At 35.4% G+C, this 26,629-nt stretch overlaps 1 protein-coding gene across 1 annotated transcript in view; it reads right to left on the bottom strand.

Annotated features, from left to right (window-relative positions):
* Window positions 1-26,629, bottom strand: part of LOC129235020 (potassium voltage-gated channel protein Shaw-like) — a 114,684-nt gene that overhangs the window by 65,345 nt on the left and 22,710 nt on the right. Inside the window, exons 2-5 of the mRNA XM_054868758.1 lie at window positions 22,438-22,665; window positions 21,379-21,770; window positions 11,879-12,147; window positions 9,438-9,686 (exon numbers count right to left, since the gene is read on the bottom strand). Of these exons, the coding sequence (XP_054724733.1) occupies window positions 9,438-9,686; window positions 11,879-12,147; window positions 21,379-21,770; window positions 22,438-22,665 (1,138 nt within the window). The remainder of the gene's footprint in view (window positions 1-9,437; window positions 9,687-11,878; window positions 12,148-21,378; window positions 21,771-22,437; window positions 22,666-26,629) is intronic.

The raw sequence follows: 26,629 nt of genomic DNA, 5'->3' as shown, positions 1-26,629 counted from the left end.
TTTAAAAATATTTCATAATTTTAAACGCAGAAAAACGTCTGATTTTTGAAATTTATGATTAGGAAAAAGAAGCAATTTCAGTTCTAAGAAAAGATTTACTGTTCCTTTTTTCTAAAAAACATTCAATTCGCTGCAAGATTTATTCATTGAACTGAATAAAGCAAACGAAAACAAAATCTTTTTCTGATATGTTAAATAAATGGAGCTTCAAACAAAATTCATCTGAAGAGATGAAGACATTTTTGAAACAAAGATTTGCATCTTCCGAAAGTTTTTCAACAACACTTACAAATGTCTGTTTCATTGTTTCAGTGGAAATATCTTTATTATACAACAGACAACTTTCTCCGAGCATTCGGTTATTTTTATCATTTTCGCAAACTTCATTTTCCTTATGCTCCACACCCAAGCAGAAGCAAAAATATCTGATTTATGCATATAAATCAATGCATGGTTTCAGAATGTAAGGAAATAACCAGAATAAAATCACTGCGTCATAAATAAAAGAAAGACTTGCAAAAGTAAAATACTGGCTGGTTGTCGCTCTTATTTCGAATAAATCATCGAAAACGGATAAATTTCTTTTTTTTTTTTTTTTTTAAATTCTCCACTCGGATACGAAACATACTTCTCATCATGTGTCGCTTGTTCGTGCTACTTTAAAGTTTTCTGAAGCACTACCTATCTGAATTTTGAGGAATTTAAGCGAAATTTACATGCATTTCTGTTTAAAGCGAAGAACAGTGAGTAAAGAAATAATGTAGCACTGTGTGGGAGTGTTAGCCAAGAAAGGGAGTTATGGAGGAAGGGGGTTCAGGAGTAATAAGGCTGTTATAGAAGAAAGGAGACCTGCAACGTGATCTGGCAAGGGGGCACTGTGATATATATTGGAGACATGCGGTTGAATGATGACCACTGTTAAAACATCAAGTATTACACGCATATTCATCATTATTTGAAATTTTCGCTGTAGAATGCAATTGCTGATTTTTTTTCTACACATTACCACTTTAATAAGAATTTCATTTGTTTGTTTTTTAATTATTTATTAAGTTTTTTGCGGTTTGTGATATACTACACTCGGTCACACACACACACACACATATATATATATATATATATATATATATATATATATATATATATATATATATATATATATAAATTAATAAATAAAACAAACAAATAAATAAAGACATATATGCAACGTAAAGGAAATGAACTATTATCACGAAACTTAACATGTAAAAAAGTGTGAAAAGAGACGCAAGTGATTACAAATTCAGAACAAAATATCGTTTTATTCAGAAGTTGGAAAAGGTTAAAAATCAGTAAGCAGAAAAGCCAGCTCTGGCAACTATATAAGTCAAAGCACGGCGTGGCATCGAATAGGTCGTTTAAGACTCCCTGCGAAGGACCATGCCGTAATTTTTGCCGTTGGGCGTTTAAGTAACCAGTGTTTCGGGATTATTTAATCCCAAATTTCAGTTCCAACTATCCAACTATTACCAGTATCTAAACTTTCATTTACGCAAGTTATATTACCTAATTACAATTTTAGTAGCTAGTGTTGTTTGACATTAAAACTCCGATTGAAAATTATTTTAAAAAATGCTCCTGTTTTATTTCTTTTGTCCAAAAAAAAAAGTTAAGCTTTAGATAATACATTTATAGGGTTTCAAATACAGTGAAGCATCTTTTATACGTTTTTGAAGGGACTGTATGAAAAAAGCGTACAAATGAAAAAACGTATAATAGGTATAGGTTAATGTGCATCAGACTCTGCAAGGAACAATTTAATAAACGTAAATCGTAAACCGGAGTTACTTTAGACTGACGGGGTAACTTTATAAAAACCTGTTTTTTTATTTTTGAACCGTTCTGGCGGGCTTAATTTTACAATTGGCGATTTCCTGGTGGTCTTAGGGTTTCAAGAACCATTTTCAGAGTGCGCTGACATCGCCAATTGATTGAAACAGTAAAATGGTTTTGGCAACACTGATTTATGCGGGGATGGGGTAACTTTATTACAAGCCACCGAAACAGTCGTTTTAGATGGGGAAAACATGTTGTTACAAAGTAACCCCGGATGATGGTGTACATTAATAAAAAAAATGACCCCCCTCCCTCCCTGTTCAATATATCGAAGAATTTCAAACGGCAATTTAAAGCTGAGATGTTAAGCTATCGTTTGGTTCAAGAATTGTTGAAATATCTTGAAAAATGAGGGTGCTACAATACAAAATATGCGAAACCTGTATCAAAGTAACCCCGGTTTACGGTAATTGATAAAAACATATAAAAGAGAAACGTATAAACGGTGCTTCAGTGTAATGAAAACTTTGAATAATTCAAGAAATTAAGTTCAAAAAAGAAAAAAAAAAGCATTTTGCTAAACGTGTATTACAAAGGTAAAAATTTTAGCCAAGAATTTCCTGTAAGATTAAAAAACAGATTCTTAATGCAAAATATATGGTTTTCCTCTTCAAACTGTTTCGAAAAATATTTTTGCGTATAAATTCATAATTTAGATTTTAAAATATATAAAGAAACAATGGGCATTTAGTAAAAGCTGTAGGTAAAAAATATGTTTAAATTTTCGAGTTACATACCCCATCACTTAATAATAACAAGTTCATTTAGCTTAATTTGTATTTGACGAACTCTACTATGCTTTTTATCGTTACTGTAAAAGGAAGGTTATTACGTCATTACGTCTGAAATATAAAATAACTAGATTTAATTAGTAAATTCTCAAAAATAGTTTTTTAAATTGTTTTCTTTCACGTTGAGAGAACATCTCAATCTCACAACCATTTTTTTTCCTCGAGATAAAACTTATTGAGTAAGTAGGCTGTTAGCTAAAAACAATCTTGAAAAAATTTATTAAGTGTTATAATACGCAACAACGCTAATAAAAAACCATGAAAAATTTTCTACCCGATGTATATACCCGAAAAGCATCTTTAGCTTCCTATTTCGAAATCTACACAGTAATCTCAAATGGCGAGTGCAATATTCTAAAGTACATCTATTACGAAAAACTTGTAAGAAAAGTATCCGTCAGTAGGCAAGCACTTAAAAAGCTTTTTATTCTTGCTCAGAAATTCGCTTGGTTTCGTCGAAAGAAAAAAAAAAATTCACACCAATTTAGACGTTTTGAGTACTATATGAAGGAATTTTTTGCGTAAAAATCTATTTCCGGGGGATACAACCTGCTTGTATTCCCGCCGATTGTTGCATAAAAGAAAAAAAAAATAAAAAGAAAAATAAATAAAACGAACAATGAGTCTCTCAAAACCAGTACTTTATTTAATGGAGATGACATTCAACCCACTCGCTTTTGAAAGAAATTGACACGAAAAAGCCATTTGGATTATTGAAAGCAGTATGGGTATGTCGCTCTCGCTCTCTCGAGAAAAAATGTCGGAACATTTATGCACTTATAAATCATACTGTTTGGTTATTAAATGGCTAACCACCTGCAGGTATTTCCTCCCCAAAAAGCTGCGGTAAGTTTCAAACTGTGCGATTTGCTCAATAAAATCAATACTCAGACGTAAAAGAGTTAGTCTTCTCCGCGCTTTGAGGACAAAAAAGAGTATTTTTTCTTCTCTTGATCTGCTATAGATTTTTGATATGCTCATAAAGGCACCCCGATGGGAGGTCAAAGGAGGTCCATGTGACCTTCCAAAAGTTTTCTTGACTGACGATTCAGTAAAACTATCATCATTCGGCCAAATTTGGAGTTCTTTTCGGAAAAATTATCATCATTAGGCAAAATTTAGAGTTTCATTTGGAAAACTGAGAATTTCCTGCCTCCTAAATATTTGAGTTCGGGGCGCTCCTGTAAGCTCCGTTGCGAAATTTGCCTTTTCTATAAGTACTGTGGAGTTCACTAGTGGACTAAGTCAAAGTCCATCTTAATAGAATTAAAAGACATTTATAAACAAGCTGTTCGTAAACTGTTCAGGGAAAAGGGTAACGCGAGAGACTATATCGTAAAACCATCAAAATAAATGGTGTTTGCATAACCTCCAGTCCCAATTCAGTTCCATTTACTGTAAGTTTTAACTTGGAAACACGTCCATAGTACAAAAATCTTCTCTACTGTGTTTATGTGTACTTTCTTGCCAAACAGAGCCTAAGGTAGAAATTTTAGTTCTCTTTGCACCTTTACGGATGAACAGCAGACCTTAATAATTGTGACTGTAAAGGGTTGCCCATAAATAATGATACACGCTTTGAGAGGACGGAAGGGGTTCGCGAAATTGTGACCGTTTGTGACAAGAGGTAAGAGTAACAAGGAATGTGACAACACGCTTCTTTTTAACAATATGGATTATGAAACATAGGTGACATGTGACAAGGAGAGGGGAGGGGGTAAACTGAAGTGTGACACTTGGTGTCAAAGGGGAAGAAGGGATCAAATGTTGAAAAAAAAAGACATTATTTATGGACAGTCTATAACAATGAAAATATCTTTTACTTTTAGAGCTAACATACAACTACAAGAATTTTTATAAATGTCTAAAGCAAATAGATTTATGAAATAACCGAAACAATAAAATTCCATTTTGATCAAATTTTAACAAATCTATTTAGCAATTCAACTAAACTGGGCCTTTTGGAGTCCCAGGCTCCAATGAAATTGCCCCTTTTCTCTTTTTGGTTTAAGTCCTGTAGCTAAAATAACAATTCTCGAAGAGACTAACATTTTGCATCTAAACTTATTATTGGAGGCGGGACAGCGAAGTCCGAGTCGGACTGAATTTAGGAGAAAGGGGTCGGAGTCGGAGTCGAAGGCTTTAAAATTCAAGGAATTGGATTCGGTCATTTTCCTTCGGACTCTGCTGCCTTGTTTGTAACCCAGAACGTTCATTGTAACCTGAAAACGTATAACTGCAATTAAAATAAATCGTGCTTAATGATTTCGTTATGATTTTTTACCATTAAAAATTACAGAGACGAAAATTTCTACACCTTTCTCCAACTCACAGAATAGATTATAGTTAATGTTTTTACTGCTAATGTCGCTTGGAAGGCCTGAGCTCCTTTATCTGGAGTAGGAGTTAAAGCAGAAGAGAACAATTTCTATAAGAATGTGAGGCCACCAATTGGGGAGGAGTTCATTTTGGCCTCGATTGGGAGTTACACCTCCACAGTTTTGGCATCGTTCTGGTGAGTAGGCGAGAAGTTTAATGAATCTCTGAGCCTATGATATCTGCTGAGTAAGGCCACAGGACTTTCGGACCCACGGATTTTAAGAGTACGTACTTTGCATGTTCACTGTGGGCATTTAACGTCGCCGGCTCCGATAGCAGAACCTTCTGGATTCCAAGCACAGCACCATGTCTGCTAGGCTACTCTGGGACTGAATAGTTTGTGACCATATGTTACCGTCCTAAGATTGTTCATGCTTGTGGGTAGGGTCACCGATTTTTTTCTGAACAATTTACGAACACCGCATATACGTAAACAAGCTCAAAATATTTTTTTCAGCGTGATATAGAAAACAAAACGAAAAATGAGATAACATCAAGCGGTCTATAGGGGCAGGGGAGGAGGTTCGGGTAGGTCTCAAATTCTAGAATACCACTATTTTTTCATTCAGGAGTAATAGATAATTTTTAGTATGTTACTAAAGATCAAATTTGAAACAACAGTTTAAATTAAATTGGTATGAATCAGACAATTGATTAGTAATAGTATTAGTAATTTCGAGTATTTGCTAAAAAAAAAAACATTGCATCATAAATTTTGTTTGATTAGTGGAATAGTCGCTTTCCCGTATTCCTACAATAATATTAAAATTTCACCTAAACTCAAACATAACATAATACATAAAATGACTGAATTTAATAGAATTAAGCATGACAATAGGTGATTTAAGCTTTTCATAAATATTCCTTCATTAAGTTTCATTATCAAATATTTCATCGTTAAGATTTGTGACAAAACGCGTAATTGTGACGGAATAGCATAAATAAAATTAATCTCCTTAATAAGGAGTTTTAGTCAGTAGGCTCAAAAGGATGTCGAATAGGAAATGAAAAAAAAAAAAAAAATCTTGAAAACGATTCGGGACTTTTTCTTTAGTTATTTTATTTAGGATAATGCGTTGGAAATGCTAATCCGCTTCAGGTTACTGTCCCTTAGATTAGTCTTTCTCATTTTTTTTTTCATTTAAAGACTGGTAAAAAAGGAAAAATTAGTGGCAGGGGATTTTTTCCCCTTTCGTCTGCTTTTGTTTTCAAAATATTTAATTAGGTATAAGGAACTACTACGAAAGTGATATTTTGTCAGGATTTATTTACATCATTTTTTAAATATAAAGATAATAACTATTGTAATTATCATACGTAAAACCAACTTATGAAAAAAATCGCAAAAATATGAGAAGTAATCACACAATTAAAGATACGAATATCGTATAAAAAGCTATTTATTATTGAATATTTTTTTTTTACACTGGCAATTAAACATCTCCTAGTATCGGTCTATGCTTTACCATACATCGGAGTCGGTTAATTTTTCTGAAAAATAACTTGTTGAAGAAGCTTTTCCATTAAGATTCTTCTCATGAGCTAAGCGGGATAAGCAAGGCGAGAACTCTTTTTTACTTCCGTAGGGAAAGTAAAGGAAGTATTGTATTCGCGAAAAAAAATTCTCTCAAAATCGGCCTTAATTTCCATTTTGCTCACCCACAAATTGAGTTTTTTTTTTTAACCAGACCACACGTGGACATATGCCTAAGAACATAGACACCCGAAATATCCATTTTGAAGATCCCTGAGTTAATTACGACGTGTTTTCTCATGACGTCCGTATGTACGTATGTATGTGCGTATGTGTGTATGTGTGCATGTGCGTATGTATCTCGCATAACGCAAAAACAGTATTTCCTAGAAAGTTGAAATTTGTTAAGTAGACTCCTATTGGGATCTAGATGTGCACCTCTCATTTTGGTTGCATTCGGATGTTCCAAAGGGGGTCTTTTACACCATTTTTTTTTGGAAGGGGGGGGGAATCATTGTTAATTTCAATGCAAACTCAGAAGGTGTTATAATTTGTCAAACACTTGGCGATGTATTGCCAAACTTTTGGTAGCCAAGTTTTGTCGCCAAATTTGCGACAAATTTGGCGTTCTATTTATTTTTTTTTTTAAATTTGGCTTTAATTTGGCCATATGAAGAGAGTTAACCATTGAATCACATTAAAATTGCCAATATTGGGAAAATTTATCTGTATAAAACGATTTTATTGCTTCGATTCACAACAAACTTGGGGTGAAAATATTTAACGTGTTTCTTTGCTTACTCCGAGGCACTATTATCATTAAATTTAAGTGAAAGGAAGTCAAGTGATGCACACATCAGCTCGTTTTTTTTTTTTTTTTTTTGGAAGAATTTTTTTCAAAGTCTTTTTGATCAAATACTACTTTAATAAAACAGCCAGTTGCCCTATCACCGTAGTGGTTATATTATTTTCTTTGCCGTTTGAACAATAACCCTCAGAATTAATATAAACTATATAGATTTGACGTCTCAAAATGGCCGATAAGAGTTCGATGGGAAATCAAAAGCAGTTATTCTGTCTATATTGAGGATTTCTCATGAACTCTACCTTGACAAGTCACAAGAATCTATAAAACGTACCTGCGATATTTTATGCAGCACTTTATCTAAAGAAAATACAATATAATGTGCTGAAAAGCAATTAAATGCTGTTCACCTTTCTCCTCTACATTTTGAAAGCGTTCTTTCAGAAATGTAGGATGCAATGCCCTACTCCTGGTACCCGCACGGCTTTACCCGTGTAGAAAATTGAAAGGTTATGTGCTCCGCCTGTATATTTACAAATAATGGATGATGAATTTCTCGCCAATTTGCTATATTAATTGGCTCGCCCATGTTACGGTTCCACGTTATGATAATTTGCCCATTAAAATGTTCTTAAAATTGGAATAGAAAAAGAACAAAATTGAATTTTTGAAAAATCGCTTCGAGGTGCACACACCCATGCTACAAACTAATTTTGTGCCAAATTTCATGAAGATCGGCCTAACGGTCTAGGTACTATGCGCATCACAGAGATCCAAACAGACATCCAGAAAGAGAGACTTTCAGCTTTATTATGAGCAAGGAAAAGCATAATAGTACAGAAACCTAAATTGTTTGTTATTCTTATTATTATTTTATCAGGATTGCATGAACTTCATGATATTTGAGTACATTAAGCAGTTGAAAGCCTTAGTTCTGTGCAGCAAACCAAATACTCATGTGGTTTTTTAATTTGTTTTAAAGAATAAACACATTCTGATACGATAAATAAATACCTTTGTGCTGAACAGTAAAGTAAGACAAAACAACGTTAGAAGAAGCACAAATTTGTAAATTACAGCAGACACGTGTTTCGGCGTTACAGGGAACGCCTTTTTCAATGCAAAAAATTCATCCATAACCTCATTATTTTTTGCATTGAAAAAGGCGTTCCCTGTAACGCCGAAACACGTGTCTGCTGTAATTTACAAATTTGTGCTTCTTCTAACGTTGTTTTGTTTTACTTTACATTCTGATACGGTTCATAACACTGTTTAAAAAAAAAAAAAACCCTGAAATTTTACGGTAAAAGTTACTACATCCATGTAGTCCAAAGTACTGGCATCCATGTTGCCAGTAACTTTTATCGTGAAATCTTATTTTACCTATAAAATTTTGCTTGTAAAATTTTACAATAGAATAAACGAGAGTGGAGAAACACAAAATGCGAGCAGCAGGTTCAATCTCGGGACCTTCGGACTGACAAACGGCTTTGCTGCCTACCATACGAGTTGGGACACATTGAGCGAGGGGAAATATGATGTTATCTACATAAAATATACCGCCAGCTCAGTGATTCCATCGAGGACTGCCTTAGCCGTGTCTTAGGGAGGTAAGGTACTGCCCTAGCTTTGCCTTCAAACTTTGAGTTGAATAGCACCATTGCTGCGTTCACTCGTCTGTTGTGCTAATTGGCTCTCTTGGCTCCTTTAGAGGTTTTCTGCCTCCAGCTCAGTTACCTCTTATTCCGGGCTGATGAGTGCTAAAAAGCATGAAAATGCAGTCCTCGAGTGGAATAACTGAGCAGGCAGGGTATTTTATGTATTTCTGCCTTAACCCTGGCTTAGAACGATAACGTACTGCATAATGATGTTATCTGTTTCACATTGTAAGTCATGTGGTGTATCAATTGGTGCTGCAATTGTTTACTTTTTTCGGTACAATTTATTGTAATTTCTTTCTGTACGATAAACACTCCATTTTACAATAATATTTACCATGGAAGATTCCTGAATTTTTAACAGTACATAGATAAGACTGCAGGCGTATAGCAGTAATAACCCTCATGTAGACATTTTTTTCTGAAACTAAACAAAAAGTGAACTCACGACTTACCGAGCCTTGGCGTGAGCATGTCTTTGGGGTGATTTTCTTTTAGAGCATTTACTCTCCTCTCTGCCCCAGGAGGTCCAGGAACCCCCCTGCCCCTCAAACCACGCGGCTGTTCCACTGGAAGCACTCGCCTTCTCTTCTTTGGCAGTTTGGCCCGCGCCTGAGTGTGTGAGTAGAACATGGCAAAGTTCGACACGATGACTGGCACGGGCAGTGCGATGGTCAGCACACCAGCGAGTGCACAGAGCGCACCTGGAACAGAGAATATAGCTCACAACACGATCATACTAGTAATGGCTATCGTTTCAATGTTTTATTTAATTTAATTTAACTTAATAAAAACTAAGTTGGGTAACAGTACCAGTACCAGACAAGGGTCCAGTAAAGGACAATCGTAAGTTTGGATTAAAAAAAAAAAAAAAAGAATTTTAAGCGGGTGAAACTGATGTTGCTGCTGCCCATGAATACGGTGCAACCATCTAGTGTTATCAGAGTGAATTTTATTAGCTAGTTGGTATTTACAAGGCTGTACTGAAGGTCATGAACAGCCATCACGAGGTCAGACGGTATTTCATGTTGATTTGTATTAAATTAGGTTTAGGTCTAAAAATAAAGAACTTTTGCACATTTTGAAAAGAAAAGGGGAGTTTTTCCCATTACTTATCCTTTCCTCATCCCATCTGTTACTGGGTATCATCAGAATGTTCGGTGTCTGTTACTGGGGGGGTCGGATCTTTTTTCGCAATTGAGCAAATAAAAATAAAATCAACTAATTCAGAGGATCCAGAAGCAGCCAAACGTTGGATAAGATGTAGTTGCACGAGAGAAAACTAATTTTAAAAGTCTAAAACATTAAAAGGCTCAGAATATTGAGCTAACCTGAGAGCGATGTCTTAAGCATGCCTGTTACTGGTGCCGTTACTCTAGGTAATTTTGCAATCGAATTTAGACTTTTAAAGTAATTAATATTAAATGGTTATAAAAATGAACCCATAACTACGGAAATTAGCAATGCAATAATCAAGGGATTGCATTGAAATCTATAGTGCCTGCTTTTCTAGCGATTCATTTGTTAGAAACAATAATTCCCAAACACACTTAACTTAGGCAATATGTTTGGTGTAAAGCAATGTTATCTCACTGCCGTTCGGTGTTAAGAAGTAGTAAAAAGCAGGATAAATTTCTGTGCCGTTTTGTCAGGTGTAATAACAAGTTAACTCGAGAACACTATCCAAAACGAGGAATGGCAATTCCATATCAAAGACGCTTAAATTTCATTAACATTTTTTCATATATGAACAGGGGTAAGCACAAATTTTGTAATCATTATATCTGATATAAAGATACTCCTGACACACTTATATTTTTATGAAACAATTTTGTTATTTAAAATTTAATTTACTATTTGCATGCGTCACGTTGTGAAGCATCCAAAGTCAACCTCTTGTAACTTGCTTGTCAATTAGGTCATGTTTTTGCTCTACTAATATGTTAATGTTAAAATAAATTGTGGATTTTGATAGCAAAGGTTCCGATGAAAAGGAAACGTATCTTAATTAGTTGAGAAACAGTAGTTTAAACCTTTGGAAAAAAATGTATTGCACTGTTCCACGAAATAGTAGTCACTTTGTCCCACACTTGACGATTCATATCTTTCAATAAGAAGTAATTATTTTAAAAAATAATAACAAAATCATATTCTTAAGGAATCACACATTCATTTGTAATTTGTAAAACAATAAATTTTTTGCCATTACCCTTTTAAATTATTATTTTTCATGAAATATATGAGGTGAAACACGCGTTACAAAATTACCGTTTTTCATGGAATAGCCCGAAGAAGTATTTACTCATCACTATGTGACATCGTATAGCGTGAGCCACTCAGTTATTTTTCGCTACAAATTTTTTTCAGATTTTGTGGTGAATTCATTCTTTGAAGCAATAAAGAATATTCCAATATTATTGATAATCGCATAAAGGACGTTCTGGCGGGACAAGACGGGGCTGTGTTAGGGTGTATTTCAAATTTGTTGGGGAAATATTTTAAGCAGTTATTCTAAAGTTTCAACTAAAGTTCTGAAAAAGCGCCTTGAGTTAAGTTAGAAAAATAATGGCCATCTCAAACATAATTTAAACCAATGCTGACAAGCTACTGAGCGTTGTCCATACGTGAACCGTTGGAGCCAAAAAAAGTCAAAAATTGATTTCTAAAAAACAGGTGCTTTGTACCGATAAAATGAACATCTAATAATGATTCGAACAATTCTCGATTTGATGCTTTCTTTTCTTTTCCGCATTTTCCATTGTCATCAAAAATATTTTGATTTGTTATGTTTGTTTCTGGCCAATGAGATTCCTCTTAGTACGTGGTGCAGCCTCCGGTTAAAAAAAGGTCTGCCACCACTTGCCACGAATTCTCAATAAAAAAGGAGCCAACTCACCGACAAACATTCCGGCATATGTCTTGGGGACCATATCCCCATATCCGACGGTGGTCATGGTGACCAGGGCCCACCAGAGTCCGAGAGGAATGCTCGTGAAATCGTTGTTGGGGTTGGCCTGGATGCGTTCCGCGTAGTAGATGAGCGAGGCGAAAATCACGATGCCCAGGATCAGGAAGAACACCAGAAGTATCAACTCGCCGGCACTGGCCTTGAACGTCTGGATGAGGATCTTGAGGCCTGCTGAGTGGCGAGTCAGCTTGAATAGTCTGCAGGTACAAAGAAAACCGCTGTAAAAGGCGAGTTGGAAATTTGGGGTTTGTGTAACAGCGAGAGTCTACGATTTTTCTACGTCATCCGGTAATATCCATTATAAAGCTAAGATGCTTAATTTTATCAAACAAAAATCAACTCTCGATTTGAGCATTTTTCCGTGCAGCAAAACATCTTTATTGCAAGCACGGACTTAAATCTAGCCTGCAAGTAGAAAATAAAAATTTGAACTGATTCAAAGTTAATGATTATTAAGTCACATGATAAATATTACATGCAATAATTCAGAAATGCCTCTTTTTTGCTAATTTCACGTGATTATTGTAATCTAACTTTTTCACTTGGAACCCTGCATTAAGTTGTAGTTAAGAAACAGATTTCCTGCAACAGTTGACCGAAAGCATTATCCCAACAATGCAAAAAATATCTTTAAAACTCATTCAAATATTAATTTCTTATTTTGGTCTTTTCAGTATCAAAAATAAAAATACGAAATTTATATGCAGTTTTAATTTGCAGTTTGTTTCTGAAGTAAAGGTTTTCAACATGCATTAAATTCTGAAAAATATCTAATTTACGGGAGTAGTGGGTTATTTTTTCAAGTGGACCCATTCGAAAACACCCGAGTTTGTTTCTTTCGGGCTGAGACCTCGTTGGCTGACCCTGCAATTTCGCCACTGTTCGACAATTATGTGGCAAGAAACGAATACATTACCCCTCTTGAAAAAATTTCTTCACAGTAACATCCGTTTTTACCAAGTCCATGTTTAACGAGGCCCCACATATAACACTAAGTTGACAGCAAAAAATTTGGATATGCTTTTAAAGGCCAGCTTGGGTAAGCTTGAAAAGTCTGGAAAAGCAAGCAAGTCAGAAATTCGAGATTTGGGTCAAGCAATGCGAGCAGGGGTCTACTGTTTTCAGATATTATCCTGAAATGGTATTGAAAAAAAAGTCAAGATTTTATAAAACTTGAACCATGTTTCGACAAATTTCCACTTGGTTTGGTTCAAAAACCGCTAAAACGTGTATAAAAATAGGCGAAATATCTGAAAAATTGATACAAGAAAGCAATTAATATAAAGCACCACATTGTTAATCGTTATTAAAATTAGCAATAATCTTATTTTCTTTTTCTGAGAACTAATACGAACAAGCCTCCAGATCGCATAATCCTTAAAAATGTTTTACAAATACACCAGGTGCTGGGGAAACCTGGTTCGGAAACGCTGAGCTTTAGATTGCACGAGACTGGTGCTTTTTCCCTCAAAACAGGAAATTTTAAATCTCCTAAAGTTAAATTTTTTAGACATTTTTTTTTCAAGCATTTTGATTTCTGTAAAAAAAACAACAATAACATTTGAACCTCATTAACCATAGTGTGTTTTTTAATGACGCTTTGTATCAAGTGAGATGATAGAGCAAAAGCATTTTTTATTCATTTCCATTTCATTATTGATTATATAATTGCAAGCATCTTTACAAGATTCCTTGGAACCTTTTTAGCTTCAGAAAAATGAATAAAAACATAATTGGTGGAGTTTGCCTTTCAAAAAAGGGTTGGCACTGAGCCAGAGGCTATCGCTCAATGTTCCATTTTAATTTGCCTTGAAGGTAATTTGGAAGATAAAAAAAGAGTCAAGAAAAAAAAGTTAGTGTTTAATTTCTTCTTTATCTTCCACATCTGGGTAGCTTATGTGATCGTTTGTCATAAAACATTTTTATTGCAATTAATTTTCCGAGGTGTTTTAAGAATTTCCATATTCAATTATGACAGAGGCAATTTCGCTTAACTTCATTTTCGTAAAACATTCTATTTTATATTATAACAATAAATATAATAAATAAATATCTCAGTTTCATTCAGTACAAATAACGTAATAAAGCTGATCTCATTTAGATACAGTTAATGTCACAAAAATTCTTCAAATTCTAAGGCTATGTAGGAAACGGTATTAATAATGCAAACATTTTGTTAGAGTTTAAATGAAAATAGAATGCGTTCCTTTTTACTTCCTTTAACCAAAAAGGAAGAACTGAATTCGCGGAAAAAAATTTCACCCAAAAATCGGCCTTAATTTCCATTTTGCTCACCCCCGAGTGAATGTTGAGTTTTTTTTTTCAACCCGACCACACGTGGATATATACTGCCTAAGAACGTATAGACACCCGAAATATCCATTTTGACGGTACCCGAGTTAATTACAACGGGTTTTCTCGTGACGTCTGTATGTACGTATGTTCGTATGTGTGTATGTACGTATGTATCTCGCATTACTCAAAACGGTATATCCTAGAAAGTTGAAGTTTGATACGTATGCTCCTAGTGGGGTCTAATTGTGCACCTCTCTTTTTGGTTGCATTCGGATGCTCCAAAGGGGGTCCTTCACACCATTTTTTTTGGGGGGGGGTAATCATTGTTAATTTCAATGCAAACTCAAGTGGGGTTATAATTTGGCAAACACTTGGCAACATATCGTCAAGCTTTTGGTTGCCAAGTTTTGTCGCCAACTTGGTGACAAATTTGGCGGTTTTTTTTTCAAATCAGGTTTCATTTTGGCCACTATTGGCGATATTTAGAGAGTTGACCTATGAATCACATTAAAATGGCCAATATTGGGAAAATTAATCTGTATAAAACGTTTTTTTTTGCTTCGGTTCGCAGGAAATTTGGGGTGAAAATATTTGAAATGTTTCTTTGCTTACTCCAAGTCCAAGGCACTATTATTAAATTAAGCGTAAAAAGAAGTCATGTGATGTACACATCAGCTCATTTAAATCAGAGAGTTTCGATATTCAATTTCATCCATCCTATGTTCTAAATGGATAAAATTGAATATCCAAAGCTGTAATGCTGTGACTGCTTTCGATTAGTCGTTAGTTCAATAATTCATTTCAAATTACGAAATTATTTATGTCCACATTCTGCATGTTACAATATCTATAGTGTCGTTCTCACTGCAAATGTCACCCGGGGTGGTAATTTGTGACCCCCCCCCCCCATTGAAAAAAAAATGTATTGCAACCTGGGCTCTAAATTAATGGTTTTATGATTTACGTAAACAAGACATCGCATGATTTTCAGAAACAACTAATTTTCTTTTTGTGTCCTAATGAAAGTTTGAATTTAAGTCAGGGCCTGACTAACTAAAATTGAGTTCTTAGGTCCAGAATAACTTGGCGGCCCCCTGAAGACTCTGTAGCAGAACGCAGTTGCTGCTTTACAGCTTTGCGACTCGTCAGAATTCCCTGTTGGAATCCTCTTTGTCTATTACAGAACTATGTGCCGTAAAACGGGGTGTTTTTGCTCACCGGTGTGACTTTGCCCGATTTTAATTCAAAGTTTCTCCTCTTAAAAGTAGTAGGGGAGACCGGGGCAAGATGACGAATGCCTTAATTTTTCCGTTTTAAATTAGGTAACTGCATCAACTGCATGCTACTGGCTCTTCTATCTGGTGTTCATTCAGCAATAGTATAGAGATGCTGAAATCGCCATATTTGTGCTAATTCTGAAGCTCTGATTGTTTACCGTTGCCACGGTATAACTTTTATGCATGTGTAAATAAGCTCTGCTGCATATACATATAGGATATATCGTGTCTCTTGAGTATTTATAAGTAACTTAGTTTAAATACTACCTATTACCATGAATAAATGTGAATAAATCGCCTTTTTTGTGGCAATGGAAAAGAATCCGTTCAAACAGGCAGTCTGGGGCAAGATGACGGGCAGCAACGCGGGCCAAAATGACGAGCTTGCCTATTGCCCGTGTTTCAGAATTTATTAAACTATGTTGTCCACTTTATTAAATTCCTGTAAATGCTGTGTGTTTGTCCACGCGACCTTGCGCTTCTCCTCTTGGGCTAAAGTATGTATTGAACAAGGGAGGTATCGTTCGAAAGCGGGTTAACAGGGGCTATTTATAAACTAGTTGACCAGTTGAACGAATAAAAACAAAGCAAAGAATCTCCTGCTCTGCTGATTATTGACAATCATAAATCTCACATAGCTTTGCAGGCTATCTTATATTGCAGTGAAAAAACATTATCATTGTTGGGTTGCCATTTCACACATCGCATTGTCTCTAGCTCCTGATGCGTCATTTTTCTGCCCATTAGAAACCTACTATAGCCAAGCATGTGACAACTTTATGGTCATTCATCAAGGACAAACTATCACAGGAAAAAATATTAGTGAGCTTTTGAGCACCGCTTACTTCAAAGCAGCTACAGTTGGAAATGCCGATAAAGAGATTAAAGAATGAGGTATCGAGTCTCATAATTCTCTTGTTTTTAGCGGACTATGACGTTGTTGGTTCTGAAACTGAGAATAATAGTGCTAATCCTCAGACCTTGGGAGTAGAAAACCAACATATAAACCCTTCAGACGAAGTAGAAGTTATGGCAAATGCTGATTCCGATACACCAAAGAAGCATGTTAGTGTTTTTGATTTCAATGCATTGCCTAAAGCAACACGATGTGAGAAAATAAAAACGGAAGCTCAAACATTCTTACAATCACACCCATCAAAGACATGTCAGAACAAGGAGGAAAGCGGAAGATAAAAAAAAGAATTACTTAAAAAAACAGGGAAAGTAAGCTCGTGAAGCTAAAAAGGGAGTAAAAAAAAACTCAGATCAAGTTCCGTAGGCCCAAGTCTATTACTGTGGGCCCGTATTCATGCCAAGCAATGCAGTTGCATCAAATTCAAAGAATAGTGTTCTAAGATGCCTTGCTTGGAAAGTGGAATTTTGTGACCCTCCAACAGAAGAATGGATCCAGAGTTGTAAAAGCCAAGACTGGTGGCATGAGGAATGTTCTAATCATGAACATGGTATTTTTATTTGTGTCTATTGTTAGCTGCACAACTTAACACTTGAACATTACGCTACAATGCATTGCGCTTAATTTGATACTTAGTAAGATGTAAAAACACAGTTATAATTTGTAAAATTAGGTAACATATTCAAAACATAAAATATGTTCAACCTTTTTCAATGTTGTCATCTTACCCCTAGGTCAAAGTCATCTTGCCCCAGTACTGGGGCAAGATGACGATTTGTTAAGGTTATGAAAAAATAAAAATATCCTTCGTTATTTTTATTTGAAAAATTGGATGGTAATATATTTAATACTACAAAGGACTCCTCTAACAGCTCATGTAAAATTAATTTTACTATCCTTAAAAATAAATTAATAAACTATGAAAATCGTTAGCATAGTCATCTTGCCCAGGTCTCCCCTACATCAAGATTCCACTTCGATGCGCTAAGATAGTGCAATATCATCTCTGCTTTGTGTAGAATGCACGAAAAAGGCACAGAATGATTATTTATAAGTTTTTAGTCAAAGAAGTTCTTTCGTTGTCTGTAAGGCAATACAAGCAAATTCTAGTGCGCTGCGAATTACATTAGCGCTGTCCACGGGTTGAATCAGCAAGTACCGCCTGTTATATTTTCTTGTTGCTCTTATAATAAGGAATAAGTAGTATTTTCATTTTTTTTTTCAAAACCGTACATACTAGGTATAATTCCTGTGGGGAATTTCACCCCGGCTTTTACAGGAAATGTGAGGTCTTTGCCTACTTGATCTGTACCAAAAATGGATTCTCACTTGAAAATGTATGAATGAATAATGATTACTATTAATATATGTCTGTATTATTGTTTGAAACAACCTTAGAGAAATGCCACGCACATGTTAAGGAAAACCGTGGCACCGCCAATATGAGTTATAAACGAATGGTGTGCTCCACAAGGCATTTTTTGATGGTATTGACCAGGAGTTGTCGATTTGGTAAGGTTGTCTATTTGGCCGAAAAACATGAGATTCGCTGAAGAACTTTGGGAAACCTCAAGGTAGAAACATTAAGCAATCTGAGGGGAATACATGCCTATCAGTGCCAGAGGAAAGTGAAATAATCAAACAACTTTTAGCGTGCGCTGATTAAGGACACATATGGATATACAACTCATTGCTAAAGATTACTTGTCTCGAGATGGCAGAGTGTGTGTGAAGTTCAAGAATTATCCTTACGTGGAAGATTGGTTTAGGTAATTTTTGAATCGTCCTAAAAAGGAGCTCTCAGAGAGTAAAATTCAAAATATATACCCCTATCAAGACCCTAGTGGAAGTCCTGGACGGTCATTCCAAGCTCGTCAACTTGCGAGATCGAGATTTTCGCTTACGCGATCGGTTGTGATGTAGAAACGTCACAAAGTAGTATTCTAATCTACTCGAACCTAGCCGCAAAGGTTCGAGTAGTTTGGAATACTACTTTGTGACGTTTCTACATCACAACCGATCGCGTGAGCGAAAATCTCGATCTCGCAAGTTGACGAGCTTGGAATGACCGCCCTGAATCTATATCTTCTTATTTTGATCATCACTGTGAATCCTTGTGTGCCGTTCCACCCGAAAACACCTTAAACTACGATGATACTGATCTCAGTGTGTAATGACCTGGGTTCTAAATTAATGATTTTTTGACACGGATGTCCTGAAAGCAGTATGAAAAGTTCTAAAAGGGATTCTGAATATATATGTGTGTATTTATTTATAGGGGATTCTAAAATAGTTCTGAAGATTAAATTATTGGTAATCTTTGCTAATACTACTTGATGATGAACAACTACCTTGATTTGTATTGTATGAAACAGGATGTTTTTTCCCATTTTCCTGTTCATTTCAATATTTCTGTTCATTTCTTGCATTCCATTTTTTTTCAATAAATGCTTTTTACTAATAGACAGTGTGGTTTTATTCACTCCTGATCAAGTTGACACTGCCCAACAAAATATTTGAAGGCGTTTTCACATAAAAAGTGTAAGTGGCAAAAATCATCCCTTTTAGCAGGTTGATTTTGCCCACCCAGTTTTTCATTTTTTATAAATATATCGAGTGAGTCAAAAATGAAATGCACTAGTGTTCTCCATTCCTTTTGCCTTCCCCCAAATCACTAAGTTTTCATTATTACATTATTCTTACAGCAAGTATAAAAAATTGACTGGGCAATGTCACCTTGTTTTACGGTAAATCATTTATCATGTGCAATTATGAATCCTCTACAGGGCTCCTCATAATTTTGACATGGTAAATTCACTACCGAAAGAATGAATAAAAGTTCTGCTTCAACTAATTTTTTCCCCTATTAATAAGTCATTACTTTTTTTTGATACTATTTAAAAAATATTTGTATTTTTCGTATATACGCAATGGCTACGCATATTTCTTTAAGTAATTTGGAGCCCCTTAGGAATATGGGGTCCCAGGCCCAGGCCTAGTTGTCCTGTACGGTAATCAGGCATTGATTAAAAGACAATTACAAATTATGAATGTATTTTGCAATAAATTTGTCCTAGAAGCATATGTAACCACCCCCTTCTCGCAATATTGTGCTCCATTTTTGCTGGAACTTGATAGATTAAATTTAATTTAAGATATATTGAGGGAGAATTTCAAAATTAATGAGTTTATATTGTTTATATTAGTGGATTTCTCTTAAAACCACTTTGGGTGTTACCTCGCCGAAAGGTGTCCCGAGTAGAACCGCTCACTTCCTATAGTGAAACGCTACTGCAGTATCAAAAGTTACTGAATTGATGGATTAAAAAAGTAAAATTGAGTTGAAAAATATAAAGTATATGATTTTAACCTTGAGTTTTTGAAACCAGAGTTAAAATATCAACGATAAGAAAATTGCGCTTGTATCATGTAGAGAGTTATGAATAAAAACTTGGTACTTACTGTTTCGGGGTTACAAGTAACCCCTTTTCCAATGCAAAGAAGTGTGAGCTCTTGGATAAAAAATCATCGAAGGGAAGGCTTGGGCTTTCCTCGGATGACTCATCATCCAACAGCTCACACTTCTTTGCTTTGAAAAAGGGGTTCCTTGAAACTCCGAAACACGTGTCTGCAGTGATTTGCAATTTTTATGCATTCAAACGTTGGTAATTCATTCATTTAATTTTAAAGAACAAAGGTATTTATTTATTCGTTTATTGGTACTAACCGGTACGTGAGTATTTGTTCATAAGGAATGAAAATCAATTAAAATCAATTACTTTTCTTAAACTTTAATTTTAGAAATTTTGAGTAGTAGATATTTATTCTAACGGCACTGTATATAATTCTTGAAATCTTTCTTACGATGGTACTCACATATCTACGTTATATAGGCGAAAATAACACTAGCTTGAAAAGTTGTTTTCTTCCTATTTTTAATCACTTCAATTTTTTGTGTAAATTTTTTTTTTTTCCGAAAAATGCTTCCCTTCAAGAGAAGTTTATTATTTCTCTACAAACTTTAGTGAGATCATTTTTTCCTTTTTATTTGAAAACATACTCGCAAATTATGATTAAAGTTCAGTTTGCGGAAAAGTTGTTTTTTAAGGCTTTTGTTCTCAAGAAACAAATTTTTTTTGAGTTTATTTACCGAAATGTGAGAACTTCTATCGAGTAATCCTGAAATTTAAGTTGTTTTTCTGTACTTTTAGAAAATCTGTCTCTTTTATATTGTGCTATCAGATTTTTGATAACCAAAATAAATGTAGAACAAAATTCTAGAAAAAGAAAGAAACATGAAAAAGGAGGAAAAAGTGAAAAAGCCATATAATCGTTACAGTATAGGAATTCACAATAGTTGGGTGGATTGAAAAAAAAATGAATTTATAAATGTATATGTGCATATATGCATAAGTTTTGGGATAGAAAATTAACTTTGTTTACTGTGATAGGAAATGAAAAACAACATTTGTAATCACTTTTACTTAAAGTTTGCTGCGTATTTATTGCAGAAAAAATTAATTCCGTTTTGTCATTGACGATTAGAGCTACTCAAGAACGTTGCTGTTTGCCAAAATGCATTTTAATCCGGTGCACCCCGAACTTGCATTTTTTGGAGAGCGAAAATCCTCAATTTGCCGAATAGAACTAAAGTTTTGTGAATTATGATAATTTTGCCGAATAGAACTCCAAATTTCGTCCAATGACGAAAATTTTGCAGAACGGAACTCCAAATTTTGCCGAATGATCATAATTTTTCCGAATAGAATTACAAATTTTGCCGAATCGTCAAACAAAATTTGCCAGATAAGGAAATTTCTGGAAGGCTACAAACACTGACGTCCCGTGACCTCCATGGAGAAAAAAGTTATGTTTTCAGGATTTTAATCGAAAACGTTTCAACAGGTACAGATTTTTTTGTAAAGATGAAGACATGCCTATACCTCATGATACGAATGATGCTGAAGAATTCCAGAATGTCTGCGTTCTCCAGGTGGGACGCAAACCTTTGCATCGCTAAGTCTATGTAGAACGAGAGGGTGGCCGTGAAATCGATGATGTTGACTGCTCCCTTTGCGAACTCAAGCTTCCTCGGGCAAGCGACGAACCGGATCGAGATTTCGAACGTGAACCAGGCGTTGCAGGCACACTCGATGAAGAAGAAGGCGTCATGAGGATTGGTCTGTGCCTTGTCTAGAGTCCAGGCCCACGTGTCCGTCGTGGTGTCTTTCACCGTCACGTTCCGGATGACGGGCACCCGCATGTTCGGGTGCGTCTTGAGACAGAATGAGAGGATCGAAACACAAATAAAGAACACTGACATCACACCGATGATCTGCAGGAGATAAAAATCATTTTGTAATCTCAGAAATCGAGTGAAATTCACACATTTGTCGTATGCACAATATGGCTCTGACAACAAGACGCTTGAAATTGGAGGAATTCGTTTTTAATTTGGGAGAAATAGGAAGTATTCTTGCATTGGCACAGGCCAATGTATTTATAGCAGTACCTTACTGGCAAAGCAAACCGATGTTTTTTTTAAATATCAAATGGAATTATTTATTTCTCCATCCATCCAAGTTCAAGTTATCAAAGTCAACATATCATCGCCTCAGAGCAACGGTAAGACATCTAAATCTGGAAAGAACATTAAGATGTCTTCCCGAGAAGTTAAATCAGTTTTTAGTTGATTCAACTCATCGGGACATTGTCAAACGTTTGCTCTGCACAAGTACAAGCTAGTTGAGTCAATTCGGCTCAGGGGCCTCAATGGTCGAGTGGTTCACACACTTGAAGCCGTGAGTTCGATTCCCGCCCTTGTCTGGTGGAGCAGCTGCTCGAATACAAGCAGGAAATTAGAAGAAAATTTAATTCAACTAAGTTGCCTGGTGCGAAAACAACGAAAGACGCCTGTCAACTAGCCGACAGGCAACTTTTTTCGAAGAGTTGATTTAACTAACCGCCTCGTGTGTAAGCGGTCTAAATGAGGAGAGTCCTACCTTGGCGCCGAGTGACGAGTAGGGCTCGTCGAAGAGGGACCATATTTTGGGCTTGACCCTCTGCCAGCAGGACATCGTCCCTTCCCGGTAGTCCTCCTCCATGCCAAACTTGCGGGCGATTTCCTCGTCGCTCGGCTTGTCCGTGTCCAAGTCCAAGCGGTCAAGCACAGCCAGCGTCTCCTGCGTATCACGATGCTGCGTGTACGTCATCCAACAGCAAGGTTCCACCTGAAATCGAAATCAAAGTGTGAAGAGTGAATTCTAGACTATCAAAGCCTTTATGTCTGTGTATACTTCTCAAACCCTATCTCCTCTGTACTGGCAATGTATATCAGGTCAATACTGATACCGTTAAACACCGGATATCTAGAGAATGCGATTTTGCTCTGTGTCACCCATCCAAACCTTTAAGGGTCGAAAATTCAATCCTGAGGATGTCCTCACACACTAGGGAGCATTCATCAATTGCCAACAGCATTGGCGGCATTGAGTCACTGCAGGTGGCAAACGAGGGTTGGTGAGCAGGAGGAGGAACCCGTAGTGCACAATTTAACCCTAGCTACAAATTAGTTAGAGTGTGTGCTAGAGAAATAATTTGGTTGTACAGTTGAAAGCTGTTTCAAGAAATATTATTTGGTGGCTACAGCAGTCTAATGCAAGCAAACGTAGCTTAACACGTACTTTAACATCATCATGGTGTGGAATGATAGATACCAAATGCAGAGGTCAAAGCTCCTATTTATCCCCTAATTTATCTTAATTTCTGACTATCAGGTTCTGCCTTCTTAAAAAAAAAAAAACAAAAACAAAATTGTATTATTGCTATATGGTGCGAATGTAAGTTGAGGCTTGATTTTGACAATATTTACCCTTTTCAAGAGTGAGTTTAGTGAAAAAGAGCGGCATTATTGGTGCAGATATGTGTTGGAATACCTTCGCAAAACTATTAAGGGGGCCTACATGACCAAGAGATCGTGCTTTACTTTGTGCGGAACATGAGGTCGTGGGTTGAATTACCCCCAGAACCTTGGGTTTGATTTCCTCTCTTGAGCTGTAAATCTTTCGTGAACTGTCTGTAAATTGTCTGTTAATAAGAAAATTGAAAAATTGTCATAGTTGTCAAATGGAACAGAGGCAAGACGAGTAGTATGCAGTCCTCCTATAATTGAGTAAGCGAATGCTTCCGATTGAACTTAAACTTGAAAACTGCTAAAAAAAAGTAGCCTAACTCAGCTTAACGCCAATCACTTTTTTCAATTACCCAGAACTAGAGATGTAAAATTTCCGGAAATTTTTAAGTGGTGGAAAAAAAACCGGTTTTTTACCGGTTTTTTCGGGAAAATTTGGAGAAAATAGAAATTTTGATTTTTTTTATGAATAAAGTTAGGGTTTCTTAACAGCTCTATGTTTCTTGGAACATATAAAGGGTTAGGCATTAAAAAAATATATGCTATCCACTCATCTTCTTTTTTTGCTTGACAGAAATACACATAAAGGTAAGATTAATTAGAAAAAAAACTTTTTTGTTTTATAACTGAGAACTTTCATGGTCAAACACCAGAAATAAGTCCAGTCGTCATTCAACCATTAATATTGGGTAATGTGTGTCTAATCATAAAAATTATATTTTATATTGCCTTTGAAACTTGAAATATTAATTGAAATTTTCGACTTTCAAACATGATATTTTTTTGGAAAGAAAAATAATACAATGTTACTGTCTGAAAATAAAAGCTATTGAGTTTTTATTTTTTTCCAACCAAGTCTGAGTTCAAATCAAAACTAAATTGGTTTTTCTTAAGCTGAACCTAAACTTAAACTGGAGTTTCAGTTTATTCATATGGTCGTGCTAAGCACAGTAGTAAAAGTAGTCATACCAGCACTTTTGAACAAAATTGAGTTATTGGAACAAAGTTGTTCTCTGTTTCGTATTTTATATAATAAATAAAATGTTTTTGGGTAATTTGATCAAGAACTTAAAAAAAGAAAAAAAAAGAAAGAAATCTAAATCAAATATATGGAAGAGCCAAACTTTGAAGCACTATCTCAGCTTGAGTCCAACTTCAAATTCCACTCTTTTGCTTTGCACAGCAGTATACAGCTTGCGGCAAAAAAAAAAAAAATATCGGACGAAAATTGTATCATCGAATGGAAGAAAGGTAATTTCATTGTAATAAGTGCCTAATTTATTTTTGTCTCTCATTTTATTAGAAAGTAGTTTACAATATATTTCCTAGCTTATGCATTGTTTTTCGCTTTTCTTACAATTTTAAATAAAATGCGTACTATTTTAAGTTGTTTAACCAAGTAGAACGACAATTCGTTTGCTTGTTGTGCCCCGACAAACAGTTTAAAAGAGATAGTATTCAACCAGCTCATATCCCCCAGAACAATATGAATTGGTCTGTAGCCAAGCTCCTTAAAACATGTTAAATATCGCCAAAATCCGAAGTTAGGCTTGGTCTGTGAAGGAATCAGCACAAGCGAAAAAAAAATCTCTAGTTTTTTGTGGATGAGGGCGGTAAAATGAATCAAAAAGTGAACCAGAAGGACATTTTAGAAGTTATTGTACTTCTGTGGGCCTAAAAGCACTTCAGCAATGTAAACTGGACATTTTTCTTGAACTCCACACCGATTCATATGGGCAAAAAGACAAGAGTGGTGCAAGGCGCATTTTTTTTTGATATGATATTACCTTTTGAGTGGACGTTCTACTCGCTAGACCTAAATCCCATTTATTACACTGTATGGCCTATTTAGGTGCCGAAGGTCTACTCTAAACTACACATACTCTCTAAACCAATTGCTTTATAGGGAATAGGATTGATTAAAGGACTTGTGGCCTTTGAATGAAAAATTCAATAAGCAGTTGCATCTCTGTATTACTGCAAAAGGTTGCTAGTTTGAAACCAATTAAATTTATTGATTGCTAAAGGTCTCCTCATATTGTTATTTTTTGTGTTTTGTTAATTTATTCATGTTTAATAAGTTTCATGGAAAATTGCTTTCCCGGGTATTTTTGCCGCACCCTGTACATTTGATTCGCACAGTCAGCAGAAACATAGTTTTGTGAAGTAAGACAAAACAACGTTAGAAGAAGCACAAATTTGTAAATTACAGCAGACACGTGTTTCGGCGTTACAGGGAACGCCTTTTTCAATGCAAAAAATAATGAGCTTATTGATGAAAAGACATCCGACAAAAGCCAAGAGCAGATAAGCATGCAGCTTAAAAGATAAAAACAGCGGATTAGCCAAACACCAATGACAAAGTTATAAACCGATCAGGAACCAATAGGAATGCAAGCAAAGGCCAAGAACTTTCTCTTAGGTACGAACCCAGAAAGAAAGAATTCAATTGGACAAAGATTAAGCCGAAGCTTAAACAAAAAGAAAAGAAATTGTCAGTAACCGTGAACCGCAAGAAAGGAAAAGCTGAATGGAAAACCATGAAATAAAATAAACAGAAACACAAAATATTCGAAAACAGGAAAAATAAAGATAAATAGAAGAAAATTGGGGGGGGGGGGGAGTGTCAATCAAGACAAAAAGGTAAAAATAAACAAAGGAAGATCGATAAAAATGAATGGGGAAAAAGGGGGCGGGGGAATGGGGAAAGGACAGTATTAAAGATATGGGAGCCAAATGTTAGAAAAATATGGAACTGCACTAAGATCGTTAACTAAGTTAGAACTGTTCTTCAAAATATGAAAGGATTCCCAAAAGTCAAGATCTGATGAATTGGGGCATTTTTGGATAATCTGATAAGAGTTAAAATCAAAAGAGTGATTCGATTCCAACAGTGTTGAGCAATACTAGACTTATTTAATTGTTGTTTTTTCACATAATTTTGATGCTCTTTCAAGCGAATTTTTAAAGCACGCCGAGTCTGTCCAATATAGGCAAGTTTACAACTACAATTAATTCTATAAATTCCACAACAATTAAGAGGGTGAATAGGATCTTAAAGAGAAGAGAATGAAAGTTTATTAATAGGAGAGAACACCACCTGGAATTGGAAACCTTTTAGAATCTTAGCAACCTGATAGCTTACAGATGGAAAGAATGGCAAAACAACCAAATTCTTTCTGATGAAGGTTCTGTTAAGAACATTAGTTTGGGATTTATTTGAAAGTTTTTTATAAATGGAATCAATCAAAGTTGGCGGATAGTCTCTATCAATTGCCACAGCT

The sequence above is a fragment of the Uloborus diversus genome, chromosome 1, assembly GCF_026930045.1.
Source record: "Uloborus diversus isolate 005 chromosome 1, Udiv.v.3.1, whole genome shotgun sequence".
In the NCBI taxonomy this organism is placed as follows: Eukaryota; Metazoa; Arthropoda; class Arachnida; order Araneae; family Uloboridae; genus Uloborus; species Uloborus diversus.
This window is presented reverse-complemented; position numbering and strand designations above follow the sequence as displayed.